The 20,249-nt window shown below is 38.1% G+C and overlaps 1 protein-coding gene across 3 annotated transcripts in view; it reads left to right on the forward strand.

Annotated features, from left to right (window-relative positions):
* Positions 1 to 20,249, forward strand: part of LOC306874651 (NLR family CARD domain-containing protein 3-like) — a 311,376-nt gene that overhangs the window by 278,084 nt on the left and 13,043 nt on the right. The window contains exons 1-8 of one of the 3 annotated variants that reach the window (XM_079424828.1): positions 9,799 to 9,857; positions 12,121 to 12,187; positions 13,569 to 13,673; positions 13,790 to 13,850; positions 14,112 to 14,316; positions 14,474 to 16,235; positions 17,464 to 17,550; positions 20,074 to 20,247. In XM_079424828.1, the coding sequence (XP_079280954.1) occupies positions 12,129 to 12,187; positions 13,569 to 13,673; positions 13,790 to 13,850; positions 14,112 to 14,316; positions 14,474 to 16,235; positions 17,464 to 17,550; positions 20,074 to 20,247 (2,453 nt within the window). In that variant the 5' untranslated portion in view covers positions 9,799 to 9,857; positions 12,121 to 12,128. Of the gene's footprint in view, positions 1 to 9,798; positions 9,858 to 12,120; positions 12,188 to 13,568; positions 13,674 to 13,789; positions 13,851 to 14,111; positions 14,317 to 14,473; positions 16,236 to 17,463; positions 17,551 to 20,073; positions 20,248 to 20,249 lie in introns of those variants that run through there. The other 2 variants (XM_079424829.1, XM_079424830.1) reach the window with 2 other exon arrangements.

Genomic DNA, 20,249 nt, shown 5'->3' on the forward strand with positions numbered 1-20,249 from the left:
TAAAAGACTAAAAGCACCAGAATCTGGGATTTTCAACATGAAAGAGGTTCAAGCTAAGGATGTTTCAACTATTATCATCATTTGTATGTTTTTAGGTGAAGACTCCTCCTTGTGAGCTGTCATCATAATTGGAGTAAATGAAAATTAAGAAATTTAGTAACAGTCTTTCTCTTTGAGATATTTCTTTTAGTGCAACTTCACAAAGTGCAATCACATGAAGCATCATCACGAAAATTAAGTCTTGCTGTTTTACCCTTAAAACAATTACAACCTAAACTAATCAAACTATTGCAATGAAAGCTGTACATCCTTTTAAAAAAAAAAAGTTGTGACGTATTGTCAAGTATGGTGACCCATACTCGAAATTGGTGCTTTGCGTTTAACCCATCCAAGCGCACACACACAGCAGTGAGTAGTGAACAAATGCACACACACCGTGAACACACACCCGGAGCAGTGGGCAGCCATGCTGCAGCGCCCGGGGAGCAGTTGGGGGTTCGGTGCCTTGCTCAAGGGCACCTCAGTCGTGGTATTGAGGGTGGAGAGAGCGCTGGACATTCACTCCCCCCACCTACAATCCCTGCCGGCCGGGGACTCGAACCCACAACCTTTCGATTACGAGTCCGACTCTCTAACCATTAGGCCACGACTTCCCCCATTAAGTTTGAGCATGTTAAAGTTTCCACGCTCTTGTAAAGAGTATAGATAAATTTAATCTATAACCTTTTGTACATTCAAGAGACCAAATCACTAAGAAAGAGAGTATAGCAAGAATAGAAATGTTTATAAGGCATAGCGAATTAAGAAATCTGTTTCGTAAACAATTGTGAAAGTTTTTAAATGTGGATTTGTAAATTATATTTTTATTACTCCACTAGTTTAGTCATTTTGTTCAGATAGCAGATGACACAATTCACATTTTGTTTGTTTGGCTGCATTTGTTTTTAGACCCCTCCGTAAGTTCATGCTAATTCTCGCATGGGGAAAAGAGCATGATGAGCACATACCTCTTAACGTTGCATAATACACATTTCTTCATTTAAGAAAATTAAACATTTGACTGAACTTTTTATTAATTTGAAAAACCTCCATTTCAAATTATTTTCCCTGAGGTGTTTGTCCACAGAATCTTTTTTCAACACAACGACATTTGAACCTCAACCTCAACTTGAAAATGAGTCTTGCCATTTTCTGTTATGACCGTAACACTTAATACAAACCCATCGATTACACTTTAAGTTAGACATTAAAAGTCAAGGATGCCACAGACACACATTTCCTTTGTCTGTGTCTCTAAACATCACTCCAGCTAATTCATTGAAAGGGGCATGTTTTCGACCATTTTAGATGGTCTGCACCAACACACAGACACGTGTTTTAGGTGTTCATCTGACCAAAAGGTTTGATCCGGGACCAGTGTTGGGTGTAACGCGTTACTGTAATTAAATTACTTATCCACTGAAAAAGTAAAGTAAGGGATTACTGTTCATTTTTAGGTAATTTAATTACAGTTACTTATAAAGTACTTGCGTTACATACAGTAAATAATTTCAACAGTTCTAAAAGCAATATTGAATTTGAAATCTAAATGTACCGTCTAAAGATATTGAATGCAGTGGCTTTAACCCTCCGCGTGCGGGTGCGTTAATTTCAGATTTTCCTGATTCACAGAGAAACCTTAAATACTCAAATCAGGGCCGGCACCAAGAGGGGGCATTCGCGGGCAGAGTTACGGTGCCCCCCACTTTCCATCCTCTCCCCTTCTTGCTGAACGTGATCGTTTCGAAAGCGAAAGTGAAACCGGTAAAACAGCGCACATAAGAAAGCGATTGCACGCTTTAGCGAGCGTCAGAAACTGCACGCAATCACAGATTGCACGCTTCCCATCCCACCCCGAAACCCCCCCACACCACCACCCACTGGCTCTGACTCAGATACATATAAGACTAAAATCAATAGAATCTAAAAATCTTGAAGTGTCTACTTGACACTTGAACGAATTCAAATTAAAAACTAATGTTTCTGATTATGCAATCCGTATGAAACTAAAGCAAGGTACAGTCTTTGCCGTGTCTGAGCTCATTATATGCAGTCACCTGCGAGCATATGCCCTCACCTAGATACAATTTTTTTTTTAAAATATTAAGAAAAAAAAAACAAATCATCTAATATTCATCATTTTTGAAAGAAGACCTGCTATGAGAAATTTACCTCATAAGAACAGCGCGATCTGAGAAGATCGTTTCTGTAATTTATTCTTTCCTACATTAGTTAACGTGTTATTTTGACATAAACCTGTACAGATTTTACTAGTTGGGCTTTTCCTGAACATCTTGCCAAACTGAAATGTATTGTTTAACTTTTAAGCCTTTTTGTTATTCAGATATTTTGCAGAGTATTTCTATTTGTTAACCAAAGGTGGTTACATTTTTTTCATAAAAATGTTTAAGTATTACAGTTGTTTTAAAGCTAAAAGGCTAAACTATTCTATGTTTGACTCGAATTGAAAGAATATAGAGTTTAATTTCTATTAAGGTTTATAGGGATTTTAAGATGTAGCCTTATTAGCGATTTGAATAATTAAGTTACTTGTTGAGTAACTAAGTTACTTTTCAGATAGAGTAATTAGTAAAGTAATTTAAATACAATATTGATGAAGTAATTAGTAACTGTAATTAATTACTTTTTGAAAGTAACTTACCCAACACTGTCCGGGACACATGCACAACTGCAACTGTGTGCTGACTTGATATGTGAATGTCTTCATAATTTATACATAATTATCTACCTTTATTAAAACAATGCGGCATGAAGTTACTGTCTTCAACAGCACAGTCCCCTGAAATGTTGTTTATCTTTATTTTTTATAAATATCTAAACATGTATTTTAGCTTAAATGTAACAAAGTTGTCATACCTGATGTTTATATTTTTAAGAACATTTGATGCAGTTTATCGTTTTGAATTTAATAACATATATTTTACCAAACCTAAAGGACTGAAAAATAGGTTTAGCATCGGTCCACATCTCAGCTGCTAGCCAGAAAATATAAGTGAACTAAGATTTCATTACTGAGATAATCTACAGAATGAGAAACAAACTCACGGTTACATTAGAGTTTAGGATTCTAGTTTATGTTGAATATTGTGTGTTACTAGTCAACATGTTTAACCCCTCATTACTCCATTGTGAAGACACGTAAAGTTTCTCACTGTAGCAGGCCGACTCTAAAACCAGACCAAACAGAAAATATTATATCTTGAAATATCCATGTAACACTCGGAATCATTTAACACTCCTTTTAAAATAATAATGCAATTAACACTAACATTTTACAAGAGATGTGAATGCGAGTTCTCATCTGATTTGTACATTATTAAATTAAAAATTCTATTAGAGGTCCTCATGAGCTGAAGGTCCAAACAAAAATACTGTGAAACAGCGTACTTTGATTTACCAACAAGATAATTGAATGCGTTGCCTTCAAGAAAAAAACTTGAGGTAATTTAAGAGATAACAATCTCGCTGAACGTGTCAAAGCATCTGATGTTTTATGACTTTTGAAGGTGTCACATCCTCGTTTGTTTCACAACTTCTTTGGAGTCCTACCTATATTCACAATTTGGTATTTAAATAAGGTTTAGGTGGCACATAGTTATCTGCAGAAGACATTCTGCATTCTCTTGTTACAATGGCTGCCGCTGCTCCAAACAGTCCTGAAACATCTAGAAGAATGATGTGTGTAACACCGCCAAGAAGTTCTGTTGAAATGAGAGAGGAGCTGACTTTAACACCAAGTAAAAATCATGGAAGAGTCTAACAAAAGGTTCTCAGTAAAGATGATGATTTTGTGAAAAAAGATTTCCCAGTGTCTTATGACCGTGTGGAAATATTTGCGTTTGACAAAGAGTTGCAGATTGTAAAACTCTACGTTTTGGAATCTTACAAAGAATATACATCCGAATGGGACTATCTGCTTTTGACTGCCATAGACTGGGCATACTTCTGCAATCAAATTTGGAGAGAATTTAATTTTGGTGGAAAATCTAGTACTTTTTTCCAGTGGGGACATTACCCTATATTGGTAAATAAACACGGAAAGGACGCTGAAACAAACTTTTTGACTCAAAGCAGCGATGAGTCTGACTATGAGTATGATCGTGACTGGCCTATTCAAGAGGACAACCCCTTCAAATGCTGCAAAACAAGTCTATATTTTGAGCAGAGTGACGTACCTGTATTACACACCATTTTCTCGACAATAGACAAGCTGCCTAACTTGAATTTAATTTATTTTAAGCATTGCTGAATAAGTAAGTGTTTAATCCTGACGCATCAATATATATATATATTTTTTGTTTTTTTTTGACTAGGACCATGTGTTATAGCAAACCTCTGTGGCATATACTCTATTGCGCAATAATATTGTAATTTATTGAGTCCTTGCTTTTGTTTCCATGTTACTACCTCAGTGTTCCTTGCTAGCTGTTAATTGTTTAATAAACAGCTATTGGATTAAATTTTACCTTGCCTCTAAGACTCTTGTATTCAAATTGTGTCATAGGTTTAAAAGGTATAAGCATATTTTGAAACACATTAAAAATATTGTTGATGTATATAGTGTTGAATATATTGTGTTCATTGCATTTTCAATTTATTTGAAATATTTTAATATGGAATTGCCGCTAAAAGTCTTTAACTGTACTTAGCATCTTAACATTATCTTTGGTATAGAAGTTAAAGTTTAACCATCGTGAAATTAAAGTTATGGATCATGGATCTTATTATAATACTTTTTTGACCCTCTAACCTTTAATCAATATATCTTCTTGCAGTGATATCAGTATAGGCTACATTTCTTTTCTAACAACTCAGGGTCATTTTATATCAGTGAGAGATTTAAATAAAGTTAACTGTGTGAACGCGTATTGCTGATTACTGTCTTTTTGTTCATTTAAGTTGACGATGGTTGTGGTTACAGTTTCATGCAACGAGCCTTCATTGTATGTTTAGCTTAAATGCTAGTTTTTAATCGGTTACAAAAGTGTCAGGCATGAAGCTTATATGTATTTTTAAATAATTACGATAGACGGGGAACCCACTTATTCGGTCAATCGCATACTGGACTCTAGGCGGAGGGGACGCGGATTTCAATACTTGGTGGACTGGGAGGGTTACGGTCCGGAGGAGAGAAGTTGGGTACCTGCGAGAGACATACTGGATCACTCTCTGATCGATGACTATAATCGACAGGTAGGAGAACCTGGGAACGCCAGGAGGCGTTCTTAGGGGAGGGGTACTGTCACGGTTCACCCATCCGCGGTCTCTCTTTGTCCCGTGGTTTGTCATGTGTGTGCGTGCTGTACGTGTGGGGGCGTGGCCGAGCTATCATCCGCTCACTTCCCTCAGCTGTGCCTCGTCAATCGCGCCAGCTGTTGCTCATTTCCCGTGGCCTTAAATACTCACCTCTTTCTCCTCTCCGCTGTCAGATCGTTCCTGGATGTCTCCCTGCTACAGTGTTTCCGTCTCCACTTCTTCTTCTCGTCGTCGGTGGATCTGTTTGGTGTTGTGGATCGGAGTTCGTGTTGGTGTCGTCGTGTCTTCATCCCGTGTCTGGAGGTTTGCTATCACTGTCGGTTCCTGTCTTCACCACCACTCCACTTCACCGTGTGCCCATCCAGTACTGTGTCACTCCATTCCTCAATCATGTCGGTGTCTCACTTCATCTGTACAATAAACTCTGTTTCACTTGCATACTGTTTCCTCATCTCTTCAGCCGACCATGACATTTGTAGTCAAGATGTTTTTTAGTTAATTCTTTTTCCGCTCTACACATGCAAACCTTTCAAATTAGTCATGTGCTTTTGCTTCTGGTTGTATGGTTCCTCATTGATATTAACCCTCGGGCCTGACATGAATTCATAAATAAAATATTCACAGATTATGCACACTAACTCCTATATTGTGTCTGTGAGAGCGCAGGAGGTTATATACAGCAGGTTTTAAAGCCAGCCCATCATAGCTGTCACAGAAATTCACTAATTTTATTTTGTACGACACAAAACATCAACAGAATATCAATCACATTTACAAATAAAAACAATAATAAATATGAAAATAATTTCATCAGGTTAACATGGGTACAGTGTCACATGCAAGTGAGGACAACATAATATTAAATAGACTAAAACAGACAAACCTGTGCCTTGATGAAAACAAAACAAAAACATTGGGGCGCTCTGCATGCAGCCTCTGGTCTATAGTGAGCAGCATGTGTGGATCACTGCAGACATCTACTGGACAATTCATCAAAATGTTTATTTCCCCCAGAATAAAATTACAAAAAATGTGTGTTTATTTAAAATTACAAAAGAAGTGCAGAAGTTGTTAATTACTTTAGGTAAGTTTCCCGTTCCTCATTACATATGTTTTCCTGGGGGAGCTCAGAAGTCTCCAATATTGTCAATGTACAATTTTACTCCATTTAATAAATCATAAACATAAAGTCTTTTGTTCAAATACTTGCTGAATGGAAAATTTGGTCAAACATATTAGTAAAAAAAAAGCTTTGTTTGTCATCTTCAGAAAATTCAGTTAATAATCAGGTCTTGATCACTTGATTTATTATTTCACCTTCACATAGTTCCCCTAAAGATCACCGGCGCTGTTGCACCCAATTCTATAACCAAATCTATAACTTTTCCTGGATATCTACTTTACTGCAAAGCTCTCCAACCCTGATGAAACCAGAGGTGGACAAAGTACACTCCATTACTCGAGTAAAAGTATAGATACTGCTGGACAAATATTACTCCATTGCACCATACTTTTAAGTAAAAGTACAAACTTGCTTTTAAAAGTACTTGTAAGTACCAAAAGTAAATTTCCTTTTTTGTGTCAACTTTATTGGTGTTGTAATGTATGTAATATTTGCAAAGCCTTATGCCTCTGAAGCGACTCATAATACATGACACTTACTGAATAGACTGACTAGCTTGTAGTAGGCTATCTTTGGAGTATAGAGCTTTTAGGATGTTAAAAACATATCCACCTTGTTTTTCAATGCGGAAGTAAGGCGTTTTCTGTGACCATGTGGGACTTCTGGTTCATTAGCCGCTGTAGAGAAATAACGAGAAGAATAACAACATGCAATAAACGGTAACATTGTTTGCACTACAAACCAGTGTGTTAATAGTTAAAGGGGTCATTGGATGTTTTGCATGTTGTTTGAACATAAATGTATGTTGGCAGTATATGAACACAATCACATTTTTAAAATTTGAATAAAATGAAAACTAAAAGACTAAAATTTCAAATCACTTGAGCCAATATTTATTCACAATAGAACATAGATAACATAACAAATGTTTAAACTGAGAAATTTTTAAATTTTATACACAAGATGAGCTCATTTAAAATGTGATGCCTGCTACAGGTCTCAAGATAGTTAGGACGGCGGCATGTTTACCATGGTGTAGCATCTCTTTTCAAACCAGTTTGAAGACGTCTGGGCATCGAGGTTATGAGTTTCTGGAGCTTTGGTGTTGGAATTTGGTCCCATTCTCGCCTGATATAGATTTCCAGCTGCTGAAGAGTTCGTGGTCATCTTTGATGTATTTTTATGTTTAATGATACACCAAAAGTTCTCTATAGGTGAAAGATCTGGACTGCAGGCAAGCCAATTCAGCACCCGGACTCTTCTACTACGAAGCCATGCTGTTGTAATAGCTGCAGTATGTGGTTTTGCATTGTCCTGCTGAAATACACAAGGCCTTCCCTGAAATAGACGTCGTCTGGAGGGGTGCATATGTTGCTCTAAAACCTTTATATACCTTTCAGCATTCATAGTGCCTCCCAAAACATTCAAGCTGGCCGTATGCACTTATGGACCCTCATACCATCAGAGATGCTGGTTTTTGAACTGAACGCTGATAACACGCTGGAAGGTCTCCCTCCTCTTTAGCCCGGAGGACACGGCGTCTGTGATTTCCAACATGAATGTCAAATTTGGACGCGTCTGACCATAGAACACTTTTCCACTTTGAAACAGTCCATTTTAAATGAGCCTTGGCCAACAGGACACGACAGCGCTTCTGGACCATGTTCACATATGGCTTCCTTTTTGCATGATAGAGCTTTAGTTGGCATCTGCAGATGGCACAGCGGATTGTGTTTACCGACAGTGGTTTCTGGAAGTATTCCTGGGCCCATTTAGTAATGTCAATGACAGAATCATGCCGATGAGTGATGCAGTGTCATCTGAGGGCCTGAAGACCACAGGCATTCAACAAAGGTCTTCGCCCTTGTCCCTTACGCACAGAGATTTCTCCAGTTTCTCTGAACCTTTGATGATGTCATGCACTGTAGATGATGATATTTACAAAGCCTTTGCAATTTGACATTGAGGAACATTGTTTTTAAAGGATTCCACAATCTTTTTACACACTCTTTCACAGATTGGAGAGCCTCTGTCCATCTTTACTTCTGGGAGACTCTGCCTCTCTAAGACATCCCTTTTATAGCTAATACTGTTACAGACCTGATGTCAATTAAATTAATTAGTTGCTAGATGTTCTCCCAGCTGAATCTTTTCAAAATTTCTTTGTTGTCCCTGTGCCAACTTTTTTGAGACCTGTAGCAGGCATCAAATTTGAAATGTGCTTTCCTGTAGCTCAAATAGTAGAGCATGGCGCTAGCAACGCCAAGATCACGGGGTCGATTCCCAGGGAAAGCAAGAGCTGATAAAAATGTAAAAACTGTAACTTGAATGCAATGTAAGTCGCTTTGGATAAAAGCGTCTGCTAAATGCAAATGCAAAAATGAGCTCACTTAGTGGATAAAATTGTAAAATTTCTCTGTTTAAACATTTGTTATGTTCTCCATGTTCTATTGTGAATAAAATATTGGCTCGTGTGATTTGAAAGTCTTAGTTTTCATTTCATTCAAATTTAATATTATAGGATTTTCATTAAGACCCTAATGAAAACTTGTGGAAAATGGGTTTTAACTATTAGAGGAACAGGAAGAAATAATTAAAAACACTTACATTCTAACATACAGCTCTTAGACTGCACAGAATAGAGAAACATTGCCGATTTTGCAAAAGTTATGAGTAATGAAAGTCATTTTTCTTACAATATCTGACAGCAACAGAAGATAAGATGATATAGTTTAGTCCACAATCCATCTTATCAGTTACTCCTAAACTCCTTATAAGAAAGAAGGGGTTTCTGGTCTAGGTACAATCAATGGGATACATGTGCTCACATATGATTTTGCTCATTTTTGTAGCCACATGTACCAGAACTGCTGCTCAAAATCCTGTCGGCTGACTGGTTTTCTCATTGCATTACAGACAACATGAGGATGTGCTCCAGATACTTTAGCAAGGACTGTATACTGTAGTTATAAGTAGGTGCTGCATTGAGAGACTATTGAGACTGTATTAAAAATGGTACTGTATTAAAATAAACTTGTTTCTGGTAATTCATTTGGATTGTGTTGTAGTTCAGTGTAAAGTCTGTGTTTTATTGTAAACAGTGTTAGTAGCAGATGGGGATCTGTAAAGAGTAACCAGCAGCCTTTTTACTACACTTATATCCTGTTTTTTGATAGATTTGATTTATATAACTCTTTGAAAAAGTTATGTTTTTATTAACTTATAACCAGATTATTATTGCTTTTATTGCTTCTCCCATTACTAAAGAGAATAACTGCATTCTTGACACTGTTAAAATATTCCACTCATATCCTGAAGAGGGAGCAAGAGATGAGGAAGCTGACAGAGAAAGTGAAACTATTACAACTGGATCTGTTTTGTTACATGAGGAAGTGAAGTGCATTGAGAGAAAAAAACAGTGAGTATCACGATTTCACAATTATCTTTGATAGCCAAACTCAATCCAGACTGATTTAAAGTGAAGTACAGCAGCAGGATCAGATATTCTGAAAGTAGTTCAAATGACATTAGGAGATAAAACACAGAGTCTGTAAATCGTCTGATTCCAGCTTTACTTTCATTTTAACACAGTGCTCGTCTGAACTTGTTCTGCAGTTTGTGAATAATGTGATTCTGTGTAAATAATATCAGGATTAAATACGATACGATTCACCTCTATTAAGCCGGACTGTGCTATTTTCGTCCAATTTTGAGCCGAATTCTGGCTCGTGCGACTCTTTTTTTTTTTTTTTTGTCGGGCCCTATTTCCGCTTTGTAGTGTGTCGTTTGTCGTGCAGTGTTTGCTCGATGTACAGGGGGAAATGAGAAGCGATTAGCCTCTCCCGACAGGCAATCGGATGGTCGGGTGAATTTCTGACATGTAACCCCTCGTGAGGGTATCGCACAGCTGAAGCAGAGCTACGAACCACTGTCCTAAACTGCTTTTTCCCTCACTGCGCCTGCGCGGAAATAGAGCCATTTAATCTTTAATGCGGTAAGAAAGAAAACGAAAAAAAGGAAGATCTTTTGATAAAATTATGTTATTATCACGGGAAATGTGAATCATTGCCCATCATTTTGCAATTAGTTATATAGACAAACAAGTCGCAGCATTACCAGCTTCACTGACAGTACTGTAAGTTACAGTAGGGCCTACTGAAAGTAAAGCTGGCAATGCTATTTATAATTAAAATTCAACTGAAAAGTTGGAAAAACATGTAAAATAACTATATGTTTAAAAGAGAATAAAAAATAACATCAAAAATAGATCGGTGCTGTCTGTTGTTTATTAATTCATGCTGTGGCGTTCTACTATGTTGTCTGTTGACACTGTGGAACATCATACTAACCTTTAAACAACATTCTACTAACGTTAAGGAAACTGGGCATTTTTATATTCAAATGTTACAAATCAACGTTCCTAGAATGTTACAAATCAACGTTCCTGGAATGTTACAAATCAACGTTCCTGGAATGTTGAATTTTAAAACAAAATTAAGTTGAAAGAACGTTTGAGGAACATCATACGTTTTAAAACGTTCCTCTAACGTCAAGAAAACTGGTCATTTTTTTATGTTCCCAAAACCAACAATGAATATTTGTAGAACGTTCTTATAACAAAATTCTGTTAGCTGCGTGATGCTTTTTATTTTTTAATTATTTTTTAAAGCTATCTCTGGCTATCGTCCATATACTGTGTCATCATCTGCGCAACTCGAGTATTTCACACGTATATAAAACAGCTGCAACAAAAATATTCCTTGTGTTTTTCATAAAAACATGAATTACCACGATAGGGGTATATTCTGTTGGGTTCTTCAGAGAAGCACTTGTCTTTTTTAACAAGCAGCACAGTGTTTGACCTAAAATATTTTTGATGGTAATAATAGATGTATGAAACTTACATTTCACTGACTCTGTATAATTGTGTATGTGAAGAATAAAAATCTTGAATCTTGAATGAAAACATGACGAAGGATTCACATATTAAACTCACCCACAGACATACCAGGCCAATAAAAGCACTTGATTATGGCATCCAGGGTTTTTAATGCCACAGTGAGCACCTATTGGGCTGCTGTGGAGCTCTTCAAAAATTTCTTGGGCACTTTTTTTCATGCTGACCACTTTTGCCAAAGTACTTTCTTTTTTTATATAATACAAAGCTTCATCTAAAAAGTTAAAAAATCATTATAAACAACCAGTGAAGCCACTAAATCCAGGTGTACATTTTACATTACTTTCAAAAATTAGAAATATAAACTTATCTTGTCTGGAAAGACCCTGAGGTATCTTTCCATATCTTTTAAAGTCTGTCAGTGCTTTGAATTCAGCCTCATCCATCTTCAACACAACAGTGCAAAATCTAATAAGTGAGTCCTATACAGCAGCAGGATCAGATATTCTGAAAGTAGTTAAAATGACATTAGGAGATAAAACACAGAGTCTGTAAATCGTCTGATTCCAGCTTTACTTTCATTTTAACACAGTGCTCGTCTGAACTTGTTCTGCAGTTTGTGAATAATGTGATTCTGTGTAAATAATATCAGGATGAAATAGTTTTTCATGTGTGCAGGTCATTACTGAGGACTGACTGATGAGACAGAGCTGGATTTGAGAAAATTAACTGCTGAGATGATTCATAACTCACTCTGTGTATCAACATCTGTATCTGCTTTTAGATGAAACCATGGCCTCCAGAATGAATCTCTCTGAAGAACATCACACACAGATAAAGACAGTCAAGAGGTGAGAAAACTGAATATGTTTCACATTTTTAATGTTCAGAAACAATAAATGCATGCTACAATAACACGATTTCAACCGTGCCCCTCAGATCTTTGAGTCAAGTGGATTTTGAATGCAGCTTCCAAAAGACACAAATAGCTGATTAATATATGTTTGTCTCTGATAAACGATCACACCGGTGTGATTAGATGTTCGTGCTAAATTCAAATCTGTGTTTGCTCAACTTCACTGTCTGGCACGGAGCCAGAGACTTCTGTGTTTTTAGCTCCAGCACTGCGCATTATAACCAATCACACATGATTCTGTTGAGCTCATGAGTACAATGACCAATAAGAGGCGTTCAGATGAGTGTTTTATTCAGTGTGAGCGCTCCCTGAATGAATTCTGCTCTCATGAGTACAATGACCAGCAGCTCCAGTGGCGCAGATGCTAAATCACTTATGGGAGGATTTTTGACGCGATCGACTAGACTTTTCTCCCTTTTCAAATCTCATATCACATCGTAAAGGCATTTATTTTTAATAAAAATGAAAGAAATAACCAAAAAGTTGAAAATACAGTAACGGGTAGGTAGGGTTAGGGTAGGTGTAGGGAGGGCTTTATTGTATCAATAAGGTGGCATCCATTTAATAATCTGAATTAAAATGATAATTTACACTCAATACGTTATTATTGCATACTGGTTTATAATGTAATACAATACTGAAGTCCATTGCTATTTGAAGGTAAGAAAAATGACTGCAATTTGAACTGAGGAGGGCCTATAATCAGTCCAGGGCACCTCTGCGTCATCATCCGTCCCTGCACCAGTGTCTCTGTATTGCTCTATTTTATTCTATAATGCAGGAATGAAGAGGGCACATGGGCCAGATCCTTTTATTGATAGAAAATAATACTTTAATCTTTTAACTCTCAAGACACAACACAGTCCTCCATGAAACAAATATGTACATCGGTTGCAGATATTTCTATGTTCTTTCAACATAATTGATCTCCGTTTATGTTCCCTAACTCCGTGTAGAGCTCAGATCCATCCACAGCGAGAGACTAAATGGTGATGGGTGCGAATCAGTTTCCTTCACAAAGGAGCGGGGTTTCTGAAGAACTCATAACTACTTTATTTAGCTTCAACATGACTAATTCTATATGATTGAACATCCTTACAGAATAAATACATGCTACATGATTCAAATATGTTTAGATGAGGAACATAAATTAATCATGTAGGAAATATGAAATGCATATTTAAAAATTCAACAACCTCCCCATCGCTATTTTTCAGTGAAAGATGAACATTAAAGGGAGTTTGAAACAGTAAAGGTGTTTCTGTCAGAGCAGTGTGAGATTTTCAGAAACAGTTTGTATTGCTGTTGTGTTTCAGTCTGTGTGAGAATGACTCTCCTGAACCCAGCTGTGTGTCCATCAAGAGTGACGCGTCAATGACTCCTCCAATGAAATTCAGCTCGGGAGAATCATCTGATCTGAGGTGCTGTTTAGTTTACAGTATAATACATATATATAATATATTCATTCATTTACTGATCTGTATTAAATACTTCCATACATGTTTATATGCATATATTTACATGTTTTTAACTACAGTCAAAAACATGAAGGACCAGAATCACATTCAGCAAAGAAGAACTTAGACTCCATTTTCAAGGTTGGTTTTGTGTGTGTGTGTGTGTGTGTGTGTGTGCGTGTGTGTGTGTGTGTCCATCCCAACACAATAACTCTCTGGGTAAAAGTAATAAGAAATGGGTAAATCTGTGACAGCCAATCCAGTCAAACTCCCTCTTTTAACCTCAGTATCTGTAGACGCTGATGTCTGAGCAAACAGTGGAAGTTATTAGCAGGTGTGATATAATTCAGTGATGTTTAGTATTCATGCCTTTGTCTAAACAAAATAATATTCATATTTCAGGAGCTTGAGCAGAAAATCATCTCTGTGATGAAGAGTGAGCTGAAAGGTTTTAAGAGACTACTGAGTCCAGATTACCCAGAATGCTCTGAAAGAGACCATTATGCTGACGAGGATCATATCAGAGTCAGAGAGGGGCTTCTGAAGATCACACTGATCATCCTGAGGAAGATGAACCAGACAGACCTCGCTAACACACTACAGACCAGTAAGAGCTCTGGATCAGCTGATTATAGTCTGTGTTTTTATTATGAACCTTCTGTCTCTCAATCTCATGACACAATCTAATATCTAACACATCAAACCTAAAAATACATTTCTAAAATATTGCTCTGCCAATAACAAGAATTATTTCCTTTGCTCAGAACTGATGCCTGTGTATCAACAAAAACTCAGATCCAGACTACAGGATAAATATCAGAGAATCAATGAAGGACTGTCCAATCATGGAGACTCAACACGTCTGAATGAGATCTACACAGAGCTCTACATCACAGAGGGAGGCAGTGGAGAGGTCAGTAATGAACATGAGGTGAGACAGATTGAGACAGTGTCCAGGAGACCAGAGACACAGGAGACACCAATCAACTGCAATGACATATTTAAACCCTCACCTGGACAAGACAAACCCATCAGAACTGTGCTGACTAAAGGAGTCGCTGGAATTGGAAAAACAGTCTCTGTGCAGAAGTTCATTCTGGACTGGGCTGAAGGAAAAGCCAATCAGGATGTTCATTTCATATTTCCACTTCCTTTCAGGGAGCTGAATCTGATACAGAAACATCTCAGTCTTAAGCAACTTCTAAACCACCTTCACACAGAAACCAAAGAATTTAAGTCAGCAGATTATGAAGACTACAAAGTCATGTTCATATTTGATGGTCTGGATGAGTGTCGACTGCGTCTAGATTTCCTAAACAATCGGAGCTTGTCTGATGTGACAGAATCAGCCTCAGTGGATGTGCTGCTGACCAACCTCATCAAGGGCAATCTACTTCCTTCTGCTCTCCTCTGGATCACCTCTCGACCAGCAGCAGCCAATCAGATCCCTCCTGAGTGTGTCCACCAGGTCACAGAGGTACGAGGATTCAACGACCCTCAGAAGGAGGAATATTTCAGGAAGAGAATAAATGATCAGTGTCTGGCTGATAGGATCGTCACACACATCCGATCATCAAGAAGTCTGTTCATCATGTGTCACATCCCAGTCTTCTGCTGGATTTCAGCCGCTGTTCTGGAGAGGATGATGGGTAAAGCAGAGAGAGCAGAGATTCCCAAGACTCTCACACAAATGTTCACACACTTCCTGATCTTTCAGACCAAACTGAAGACTCAGAAGTATGATGGGAAATATGAACTTGATCCTGATCAGACTAGAAAGACTATTCTGTCTCTAGGAAAACTGGCTTTTGAACAGCTGGAAAAAGGGAACCTGATCTTCTATGAAGAGGACCTGAAAGAGAGCGGCATTGATGTCAGAGAAGTGTCAGTGTACTCAGGAGTTTGTACCCAGATCTTCAGAGAGGAGTCTGGACTGCAGCTGGGGAAGGTGTACAGCTTTGTTCATCTGAGTATTCAGGAGTTTCTTGCTGCTTTATTCAAGCTGCTGTCCTTTTCTGAACAAAACACAGGACTGAGGAATGAGTTCAGATCAACAATGACCAGTTTACTGAAGAGAGAAGTGGACAAGGCCTTACAGAGTGAGAACGGACACTGGGACCTTTTCCTCCGGTTCCTTCTAGGTCTCTCACTAGAGTCTAATCAGACTCTCTTACAAGGCCTCCTGAGAAAGACAGTAAGCAGCTCTCAGATCAATCAGGAAACAGCTGAATACATCAAACAGAAGATCAGGGAGAATCCCTCTCCAGAGAAATCCATCAATCTGTTCCACTGTCTGAATGAACTGAATGATCGTTCACTGGAGCAGGAGGTCCAAACATACCTGAGCAGAACAGGTGCCAGTCGTCTCTCTGAAGTCTCTCTGTCTGCTGCTCAGTGGTCGGCTCTGGTGTTTGTGCTGCTGAACTCAGAAGAAGAGCTGGATGAGTTTAATCTGAGTAAATATGATCGATCAGAAGAAGGTCTCCTGAAGCTGCTGCCAGTGATCAAAGCATCTAGAAAGACTGAGTGAGTATTTTACAGTGTCTTTGTTTTATTGACTTTATTGTAAACAGTAGGCCTGTGTTTCTCTACACTGTTTCTGTATATTTTGAGGTCTTTCTTATTTGACACACTCAGCTAACATCACAGAGCGCTCTACTAATGACCTGAAGTGTTGAATCAAGTGTGTTTGATAAGAGAGATTCATCCAAACTGTGCAAAGATGAGCTGCCTCCAGGAACAGGGTTGTGACTCTCTGATATTACAAATACTGGATTAGAATTAAAAAAAGTTTCTTTGTGTGTGTGCGCGTGTGTGTGTGTGTGTGTGTGTGTGTGTGTGTGTGTGTGTGTGTGTGCGTGTGTGCGTGTGTGTGTGTGTGTGTGTGTGTGTCTGTGTGTGTGTGTGCGTGTGTGTCTGTGTGTGCGTGTGTGTGTGTGTGTGTGTGTGTGTCTGTGTGTGTGTGTGCGTGTGTGTGCGTGTGTGCGTGTGTGTGTGTGTGTCTGTGTGTGTCTGTGTGTGTGTGTGTGTGTCTGTGTGTGTCTGTGTGTGTGTGTGTGTGTGTGTGCGTGTGGAAAGTCATATAAACAGAGGAGCTCATAAGTTTTTCAGCCTGGTTCATATGAGAACCTGGAGATTTGGTTTGGTCCTCACACAGGCCACGGCATGCAGTGTGACCCATAAAATATAACTATAAAAAAATAAATTAATAGTAGTGATAATAATATTGCACTTTATTTAGTTTTTATTTAAATTAAATAATAAACTAAATAATCAAGTGTGATAATACTATTTTATTTTAAAAAGGGAGTATTACATACACACACAATTATTTTATATTAAAGTTAAAATAAAATGCTAATATTTTGACACATTGTTATTTTTAATTGTAATTTTCATCATTTTCAAAAGTGAAATCAGCGAGCTTTTATTTTGTCGGGTTGCCGGCAAGTAAGTTTATGCGCTTCCGGGTTTAGAGCCGCTGATTGAAGAGCGTCAGTGAATGAAATGTCACAGTTTTGCTTTGAAAACGGCAGCGGCTAGATTATGCTTTCATGAACATTCCGTCATTGTAAGTCTATGGGATTTTTTTGTCTGTTTTTTCGTCCGCTGTGTGAACATCGTAGGTCCGATCACTTAGAAAAGATACAGCACTCCTCTCCTCAATGATCCGGTTGATTTGACACCTCATTCATGGGTCTGTGACAAACAGTGAATGAACTTAATCTTTATTTTTTCTGTATTTTCTCTGCAGTCTTTCCTGGTGCAGTATTGGAGAGAAAGGCTGCTCTGCTCTGAGTTCAGCTCTGGAGGATCCACACTGTAAACTACAGAAACTACAGTAAGTTATTATATTATTAAACACAAAAACTGTGTGAAAATACTGCCAAACAAACCCATTTCATGTTAAAGCGATAGTTCACCCAAAAATTAAAACTCTGTCTTCACTTTAATTATCTTCAAGTCATTTCCAAACAGCATGACAAACACAATGATTGAACTGAATGTGCTCAAGACTAATGTATGTTTATCTCGGCTGGATAAAAGAAGCCAGGGTCACACTAGTAGCCTAAAGTTTTGATGGATGATGATTGTCATCAAGGTAAAGATGATTACAGTCACATACAGGATGGTGCATTAGGTGTGTGTTGTGTCTGTTATTTGATGCACAAACGAACCGTGTGTATTTGTGCTCTCGGTGCACTGATCACTATAATATCATATTTCTGCTTGAACACAGCTCAGGATATTCACCTAGTTGAATACACAGAGTTTAATAACGGATGCTCGTGTGTTTTGGAGAAGTTTGTGAGGATCAGTGGTGTTCATGTACATACGGGCATCAGACGCTCAAACAGCTTGTTCTGACAGAGGAAATATTCACTGATGGTGTCGAGCTGCCTTCAGATCGCTGAGTTCAGAGATACATACTTTTACATACTTTGTAGATATTCTAAACAACTTAAGGGACATTTTTGTGAAGTATGTTCATGGGATGCTTAAATCTTTCTTGAATTTGCTTTGTTTAAAAAAAGAGAGTGTGTGTGTGTCTGTGAGAGTGTGTGCGTGTGTATGTGTGTGTGTGTGTGTGTGTGTGTGTGTGTGTGTGAGGAAATATTCACTGATGCTGTCGAGCTAAAAATAATTAAAATAAAATAAATTAAAGTAAAATAATGACATGAAAATACGAAGGTTTTAGTGAATAGAAAAGTTTGGGCTTGCAGTATTGATTTGGAGAAGAGGGGGTCTTGGAGTAAAAAAGGTTGAGGACCACTGCTTTAAATGCAGGCACGGTTTTATGGGGTACTAAGAATTGAACATTATTTTATTATTATCATATCACAGGGTCATAATCTTTAAACATGGTGGAGGGGACAACCATTGCTGCTGTCTGTTCTCACAACAACTACATCCCTTTGTCTGGTCGCTTAAGTACTGTATTTATAGGCTAGATATGAACAATCATTCAAAGCATATTTTATGTTTTATAAGCAGTGAAATAAACATGTATTTGACTGAAATCCCAGGATTGTCAGAAAACTGCATGTATAGCGCGGTGAATGTTTATATGATTGTCAACCAATGGGATGCTACATTTTATTATTTCCTACATTAAAGCACTTGAACACAACAAGCTCGTAATCACGACTTCATACGTGGGAAATAGGAAATTTCCGATAGCACGTGAAGGCAGCATTATAGACCAATGAACAACAAAGTACATAAGTGTCAGCCAAAATGAAACATACAGATACATTTTAATCTGATTTAAGAGTATTTATATCAGAGTAAACTGCACTCATAAATGCTACTGTTTCCTCTGTCAGGTTTGCACCTCTCTCTCTTAGATTCATCTTTGAGCAATTGATGTTATGTATTTATTATCTCTGAGTCTGAATTGGATTCTTATTCTTTAATTATGTAATTAACATGATACATTCTTACCTGACAAATAAACTGTTATTTATTCTTCGCTCTTCTGAAATCACAATGACTAGTAGATCATGTGGAGGCTGATGTTTCCTCAAATCTGTGTCCAGGACAGAACAGACTAAAGGCTCATGGATGAATGGAGCAGTAGCACGTCATCAGAGACCTTTTGATTTCTGTCTATCACTGATTAGCAAGTTGTACTGAAGTGACCAGAACTACTCTTTCTGTTCTGATCAAGCAGTAGGCGGCCGACTTAAAGGTGCAGTGTGTAGATTTTAGCAGCATGTAGCGGTTGAGTTTGTGAATTGCAAGCAACGGCTCAGTCTCCCGCTCACCGCTGCCTTTAGAGAAGCTACGGAGGCCGATAAAGGGCTAAGATGTCGTAGTCTGAGACAGCAGAGAGTAGCCAGCAATGAGGTTTCTTTACAGAGGGAAATTAAGGAAGTATATTTACTTAATTATTCAACAAATCGATGTGTTATTGCAAATATTATTGCAAACAGGGTTCGGCTAATGTATGTTTCTGTTGATGTGTGTGTGTGTGTGTGTGTGTCTGTGTGTGAGAGAGAGAGTGTGTGTGTGTGTCTGAGTGTGTGTGTGTGTGTCTGTGAGAGTGTGTGCGTGTGTCTGTGAGTGTGTGTGTGTGTGTCTGCCCGTGTGTGTGTGTGTGTGTGTCTGCCGTGTGTGTGTGTGTGTGTGTGAGAAAGTGACAGTTGAGATTCAAATTCATGAACATTCCGTCATTGTAAGTCTATGGGATTTTTTTGCCAGCTTTTTCGTCTGCTGTGTGAACATCGTAGGTCCGATCACTTAGAAAAGATACAGCTCTCCTCTCCTCAATGAGCCGGTTGATTTGACACCTCATTCATGGGTCTGTGACAAACAGTGAATGAACTTAACTCATCATTAGTTGTTCTCTTTCTCTCTGCAGGCTGTATAACTGCAGTATTGGAGAGGAAGGCTGTGCTGCTCTGAGTTCAGCTCTGAGATCAAACCCCTCACACCTGACAGAACTGGATCTGAACCATAATAATCCAGGAGACTCAGGAGTGAAGCTGCTCTCTGCTCTACTGGAGGATCCACGCTGTAAACTACAGAAACTACAGT

Source organism: Barbus barbus, assembly GCF_936440315.1.
Source record: "Barbus barbus genome assembly, chromosome: 9".
In the NCBI taxonomy this organism is placed as follows: Eukaryota; Metazoa; Chordata; class Actinopteri; order Cypriniformes; family Cyprinidae; genus Barbus; species Barbus barbus.